The 6,624-nt window shown below is 67.3% G+C and overlaps 1 protein-coding gene across 7 annotated transcripts; it reads right to left on the bottom strand.

Annotated features, from left to right (window-relative positions):
* Positions 1-2: 2 nt before the first annotated feature.
* On the bottom strand, positions 3-5,424 carry HDAC10 (histone deacetylase 10). 7 transcript variants are annotated; one of them, XM_040233587.1, is made up of 20 exons: positions 5,103-5,417; positions 4,892-5,026; positions 4,605-4,701; positions 4,275-4,372; positions 4,089-4,193; positions 3,880-3,948; positions 3,592-3,718; positions 3,361-3,426; positions 3,120-3,179; positions 2,942-3,031; positions 2,699-2,805; positions 2,554-2,621; positions 2,205-2,469; positions 2,003-2,087; positions 1,593-1,684; positions 1,409-1,465; positions 1,058-1,136; positions 682-864; positions 436-595; positions 3-280 (listed from the first exon to the last, which is right to left on the bottom strand). In XM_040233587.1, exons 1-20 carry the CDS (start codon positions 5,159-5,161, stop codon positions 261-263), a joined length of 2,022 nt encoding a protein of 673 aa, XP_040089521.1. In that variant the 5' UTR covers positions 5,162-5,417; the 3' UTR covers positions 3-260. The 7 variants fall into 7 exon arrangements, with proteins under 7 accessions (XP_040089521.1, XP_040089524.1, XP_040089526.1 ...); XM_040233586.1 differs by having other exon boundaries at positions 5-280; positions 1,367-1,465; positions 2,978-3,031; positions 5,103-5,422; XM_040233585.1 differs by having other exon boundaries at positions 5-280; positions 1,367-1,465; positions 5,103-5,421.
* Between the last annotated feature and the right edge of the window lie 1,200 nt (positions 5,425-6,624).

Genomic DNA, 6,624 nt, shown 5'->3' with positions numbered 1-6,624 from the left:
ACTTTGGCTTAACCTACTTTTACTGACGGCTGGGAGGAGGGAGCCGGGGAGGGCTCGTCCGTATAGAGGCTGGCGCCGGAGCAGGGGTCCCGAGCCCCTGAGCCCGTGTCCTGGGCAGGCCCACAGCCTGGCCCTCAGGTCAAAGGCCTCGCGCAGAGCCGTGCTCGCGCACGGCTAACAACAGGGTCCCGGGGGACTGGTGCGTAGTGTCTCTTCCACGGTGTAGATACTCCCACCGTGGCCGACTTCAGGCTGCCAGGTCACAGCACGCAAGGAGGCGCTGAGAAGCGGGGCACAACTGCTTGTCAGGGCCACGAGCTGGTTCAGGGCAGCACTCCGCTCCCCGGGACATGAGCCCCTCTCCCCGCAGAGCCCGAAGGCAGCTGTCGCCCAAGGCCCCACGCATTCAGCCTGAGCCTGGCCCCGCAGCCTCACCAGCCGCCTGCAGCATCTTCCACGTTGGCTCCAGTCGCCCTCGCAGGTACAGCAGGGCCTGCGTGTCCTCTGGGGCGGCCATGGAGAATGGGCCCAGGCTGGGGGGTGCCTCTCCGTTCAGCACCCTGGCCAGGACTGTCGCAAGCTGGGGTGTGGATTCCTGGGCCAGCAGCAGAGGTGGAAGCCGTGAGTCACTGGTTTCTCCCCACCTCCCATCCCACAGCAGGTCCACCCCACCCTGCTCACCTCATCCACAAGGGCGAAGACTCGGCCACCTGCCGGGCCCCGAAGCAGTGCAGCCAGGAGTGCAGCCTGGGGGTCCCGCAGGCCATGGGCCGGCCCCAGCGCCACCAGCACCAGGTGAGGCTGGAAGCTGTAGGCCAGGGGCAGCACCAGGGCCAGGACACAGCTCAGGAACCCACCAGTTGTCTGTGGGAGTGACAGCGGCATAGCCCAGCCCATCATCCAGGGACCTCTGGCCGGCTCGGGTCACCCCACCTCCCAATCTGGGGTGGGCAGACACCCCAGCCCTGCCAGGAAGGGCAGGTAAAGGCCCGGAGTCTGGCCCCCATGCCAGTGCTAGTGAGCAGCAGCTGCCCTGCCCTGTGAGCCCCCCACTCACCACTGGCAGTGGCACAGAGACGTGGAACATGGACGGGGCAGTTGCCTCCTCGCCCCCAATGCTCAGCCATAGATTCCTCCTTCCAGGGGAGAGCAAGCATATGGATGCACGTGCTTGTGTGTGAGATGCCGCCCACCCTCCAGAGCCCAGACAGATGAGGGACAGCTCAGGGGCAGAGATGCTAGCACTGCTGACCCTCCGTGCTGGAGACCCTCCTGGCACTGCTCCCAGGGGGCCCTTCTGGAATTCCAGCTGCAGAAGGCCCCGCCCACCTGTCACCCAGGAATCCAGAGTGATATGCTCACCCACCCACTTGTGAAACTGGAGGTACATATGACCCGAGAGTCATACCCGTCATCGGTGAGATCTGGGGGCCGATCCAGCTTTCCCACGGCCACACAGAGCAGCCTGGAGGAAGAGTTGGCTCCTGGATGAGCTGCACGCACCACACCTGGAGCCCATTCCCAGAGCCCTTCCCATGCGGCCCGCCCACGAGCCCTGCCTTGGAGCCTTCGATCAGCCAGGAGAGGCTCACCTCTGGGCTCCGTGGGACAGGCCATACCGAACAGCCACGTCCAGGGTGGCAGCTGCAGCAGAGACTGGGGTGGCTGCCAGGCCACTGCTCACCTGTGGGGTGGGTACAGGTGTAAAGGGCAACTCCCAAGCTGGGAGTCCCTTCTTTGCCCCTGGCTACGGAGTATCATCTGTGCAATCTGAGGTCAAATTGCTTCAACTGCTTCACTCCTTTTCTTAAAATAAGATGCTTAAAACTACAAGTCATCCCCTTCACCTCTCTGCCAAGAGAATTTCCTTGAGGGAACTGAGGGGTGCTCCTGAACTGTGTCCCTGGGGGCTGTTCTGGGAAGGATCCTGGGCACAAAGAAACACTCACGTTGACATGTTTCTGTACCACCCAGCCCTGCCCTGACTCCCTGGTGCCCCCACCTGCCCATCCAGGATCCTGTCCAAGAGGTATAGGACCTTCCCGAGTGCAATGAGGGCCTCGTCCTGGGCCAGAGCCTCATGTGGCCTGTGGTGGACAAACCAGGGGAACACAAGGAGACGCCGTGACACGCAGACCACAGCTGAGGCACAGACACACGTGCAGACATGGCCTGGTCCCTCCCCGCAGGCCCACCCTGCCCACCTGGCCCAGGCCTGCATCTCCTCCTGTGCCAGTGACCCCTCCTCACAGAGGACACCCGGGGGCAGGGCCAGGCCTGTGACTGGCGCAGTCAGGGTAACAGCCACGCGGACAGCGGGTATGGGGTGGAGACGCAGCTGGTCCAGGAGCGAGCTCAGAGCAGCAGCGGCCTGGGTCACCACTGCCTTGAATTCGGGCTCCCCTGGCGGCAGTGGCGAGGGCCTCCCCTCTGGGCAGCGGGTGCCGGAGCTCAGTACAGGGGCGGCACCTAGGGGTACAGGGTGGTTCAGAGTCACAGCCACCTACAGGAGCCTGAGGCGCCATCCCACCTGCCAACCCAAGTCAGGCTGACCTTGCTGCTGGAGGCTCACCCAGTGAGGGGCCTGGGCTGCCCGCACACACTGGAGGGACTCCAAGGCGCTGCGAGGAGAAGCAGCGTCATGAGGCCCAGCCTCCCACCCTGGCCCTTCCCACCCTCCCTCCTCCTGGCCCCGCACCTGCTGTGGGGCTCCATGGGCCCTGACAAGGGCAGAGCAGGGTCGCCCAGCAGTGCTCGTACCATCATGCACACAGACTGGGAGAGGGACTCCAGGTGGTAGCCGCCCTGGGAGGAGGAGGAAGCAGAGACACAAGAAGGCAGGGGTGTCAGGGCCCCAGGCAGGAGCCCCACCCCGCACGGCAGCAACCTCTGATGGCACCCCGGCCTCTGGCCTAGGCGCCCTCCCCCTTGCTGCGGTCACCTCCAGCACGGCGCAGACCCGGCCGCCAGCCAGCACCTGCAGCAGCTGCGTAAGGTGGGCGAAGCACTCCGGTGTGGCCAGCATCTGCCCCTGCAGCCAGACCTGGGCGTGAGGAGGGCCTGGCCTGGGACCCCAGAAGTCCCCAGGCCCTCACTTGGCAGCCAGGCCAGGCCCTCACCTCAGGATCGCCGATGGCTGAGTCGAATCCTGCAGAGACTAGGACCAGCTCAGGGTCGAACTGCAGGCAAGGCCCAGTGGGAAGGGGCAGAAAAGAAGCTGGAGCAGAGGCAGAGGGGAGGCCCCTCCAGAGGGACCCTCCTAACCCCCAACCTCCTAACCTGTTCCACTCTGGTGGGGAGAGGGGGTGCTCTAGGTACCGAATCCCCCTCCCCTCCTGCCTCCACCCCCCCGAGAGTCACCTCAAAGGCCAGGGGCAGCAGCACGTGCAGAAAGGCAGCCACGTAGTCAGCATTTCCCATCCCGACCTGCAGCCAAGGAACGTCAGAGCAGCCCTGCCAGGGACGACTGCAGGGTCTTCAACCCCAGGCCCGGCTTCTAGGGGCGTTTCTGGCCAGACGCCCTAGGCTACACATGGGTTAGGGGAGCATAGGCTGGGTAATGGCCTGGGGGCGTTCAGCAGGAGCCAGTACCTGGTTCCAGGGAAGGTTGACAGTGAAGCCGAGGCCCTGTCCCCGCCCGACAGCATCAGCATCTGACTCCCGCAGACACGGCCAGAAGTGCCCGTGCTCGTAGCGGTGCCAGGAGAAGTAAAGAACGCTGCAACAGCCAGCCAGGGTCAGCGGTCAGGCCCCCCTCAGCCTCAGGGCTCCAGGCAGAACCCTGACCCCCGCCCCCTAGCCGCCGAGCACACAGCCGTGTCTCCCCTCTCAGGCTGTGCTCATCCTGAAAAGTGGGGTAGCAGGGAGGCCCCCGCTTACCTGGGGTCATCCTCGAAGATATACTGGATGCCCTGACCATGATGGACATCCCAGTCAACGATGAGGATCCTGGGACAGACAGTTCTGGGGTCGCTGAGGGGCCGGGCCTCCCAGACCTGGCCAGGAGCCAGGCCCAGGATGGGAGGGGCCCCTCCGTCCCCACGTCCCATCTGGCCTGGGCCTTACGCTGCAGCCAGACTGGCACAGACCTGTGCAGCCCGTGCTTCTGCTGGGCGTGCTTGGCTGCTATGGCTACATTGTTGAACACGCAGAATCCGTTGGCAGCAGCCCTCTGGCTGTGGTGCCCAGGTGGCCTGGGGGTGAGCGTGGGGCAGGTCAGGGTCATCGTGCCTTCACAGGGCCCCCACAGGTCAGGGGTGGGGGCCCACGCTCACCTCACCAGAGCGAGCCCGTTGCGCACAGCTCCCGTCAGCACCGCATCCACCAGCTGCAGCGTGGCCCCTGCGGCCAGCCGGGCACAGTGGAAGGTACTCTGCAGGGGCAAGGGTCTAGGTCAGCCCCCCGCCCCCCGCCCCCCACCCCTCCCGGGCTCTACCAAGGCTGGTGCCAGGTTACAGGGCACCAAGCAGCAAGCAGAACTGGCCAGGCCAGTCCCGGGTACCTGCAGTGGCAGCCAACAGGGCACAGTACACGGGAGCATGGGCCACGAACAGGCACAAGTACCGGATGGGTAACTGGGTGGGTGGGTCAGCCAGGGCACGCACCGGATGGAGGTAGACAGCATCATACTGCTTGGACAGGGCCTGGAGCTCCCTGGTGCCCAAGGCCTGGGTCCCCCGCAACAGCGCCACGTACTCGGGGCTGCAAAGAGGCAGGCAGGCAAGACAGGGTCGCCAGGAGGAGCAGGTAGAGGAGAGAGGGAGTGCCCGCCTCATTGCTCACTAGCCTACCCACCCGATAGGGAAACTGAGGCTTGGTGGGAGGCTCTGTGTGCCTGCACCGCAGTTGGGGCAGGCCCCGCCTCCCAGGGCCACGCCTGCCCCGACCTGACCTGTGCACCAGGCCCAGCTCCGCCTCCGAGGCCTCGCGGGCTATCAGCCGCAGACACCTTTGCTCCAGGCCATGCTGCTGCAGGCGCTCCAGGGCAGTGGTCAGGCGCTCAGGACACTCGATCTCACACTCAGGGCTGAGTGGACAGAGCCCTCAGCGTCCGGAGCCTCTGTCTTCACACCCCTCCTCTCCCTCTGCCAGGCCCCACTTACTCGTCCCAGAGCAGCCGGGCGGCGGTCATGTCCTCGTGGTACACAAGTGCGGTCCCCATGGCCCGCCCGGGGTCACTGTGGGCTACGCAGGGTCGGCAGGACCCAACGCTCCCGCTCACAGGCAGGTCAGTGCGCTGCCTGCCCCTCGTGGCAACCCCAGGGAGCAGCAGGGGCGCCACCGGAGCCTGGGCGGAATCTCAGGAAGCCCAGACGGGAAGAAGGCCCCAGCCCCAGGTGGCTACAGAGCCAGGTCAGGGTCGCCCGGGGAGCTCCCGAGCCCTGGCTTCCAGCTTGTCCCACGAGGGCCTGCCCTGCGCCCGCCTCCGGCTGCCCCAGTCCCCGCCCCGACGCAGCAGGGCGGGCCCAGGACTGAGCCCCCAGGACTCCGCGCGCCTCCCTTCCCGCCAGCAGCGGCTCCCTCTCCCCGTCCCCCGGCGCCGAGGGCGCGCTCTCGACCTCGCACCCCTGCGGGAGTCCGAGCGGCCCGGTGGGAAGCGGGACGGCCAGGGTGCCTAAGCTCCGCGGGCTGTCGCGGCGGCGCCACGCGGGTCCGTGCCTCCCGCCCCGGGCCCCCTCCAGGCCCGCCCAGACCTCGCGCCGCGGCTCAGAGGCAGCGGTTGTCCCTCGCCGCCCCGCTTTGCCCGAGGCCCCGCAGCGAGGGCTCAGGGAGAAAGGAAGGAGCGCGAGGCCGAGAGTCCGAGGGAGCGAGGCAATAAGACAGCCTCGCCCCGGGATGGGGGCCAGGACTCAGGCCGGCCGGGGCTGCAGCGCAGCGCTGCCCTCGAGGCGCAAGAAGTGTCCGATTGAAGCTCCGGGAAGACCCCCGGCCGAGACTCGGGGGATCAGGGCTGTGGCTGAGAAGCCGAACAGGAGCGCCACCGCGTGGGGAAAGCCAGGGAGCGGGCCAACAGAATGGGGTCCGGGCGAGGGAGGGATGAGCGTGAAGGAACGCGGGCCCAGCCAAGAACAGGAGGGTCAGAGACAGGAGGAAACAGGGAGCCCCCGGCCTCAAACCGAGGGCTTCGGGGGACTGAGCCCGTGGACCGGGCCTGGGCCTGGAGGGCAGACTTTCTAAGCCGGTCTCGGGTGGGGGCGAGACGGCAGGGCCTGCGAGGGCTGGTCTCCGCGGCGGGAGACCAGGAGGCGGGGCGGGGGCCCCGGGCTCTGGGGGTGGGGCTCTGAGCGGGCGTGCTCACTCCGGTCCTCGGTCGCCCCAGCTGTACGGGGACGACCCCCACGGCGGGACAGCCGTAGAGGGAGGCCCTGGCACTGCCCCGCGGCCCGCAGCCTCGCTCGAAATACCCCCGCCGCGGCCGGGGTGCCTGCCCGCGTGGGCCCCTGGCCGCCACGGGGCTGCGAAAGGAGTGCCCGCCCCGGAGCCAATCAGAGCAGCTCGGAAGCGGCGCACGTGGTCGCGAGGCGTGGTCCGCGGCCGCCCGCCCCGCCGAGATGGCTGAACGCCTGCGTCACGGGCGCCGGCGGGCCTAGGTTGAGACGGGCGGTATCCACTGTGGCAACTTGT

This window comes from Oryx dammah, unplaced genomic scaffold (assembly GCF_014754425.2).
Source record: "Oryx dammah isolate SB20612 unplaced genomic scaffold, SCBI_Odam_1.1 HiC_scaffold_29, whole genome shotgun sequence".
NCBI lineage: Eukaryota > Metazoa > Chordata > Mammalia > Artiodactyla > Bovidae > Oryx > Oryx dammah.
Note: the sequence above shows the minus strand (reverse complement) of the source record. Positions and strands in the feature narration are given on the sequence as shown.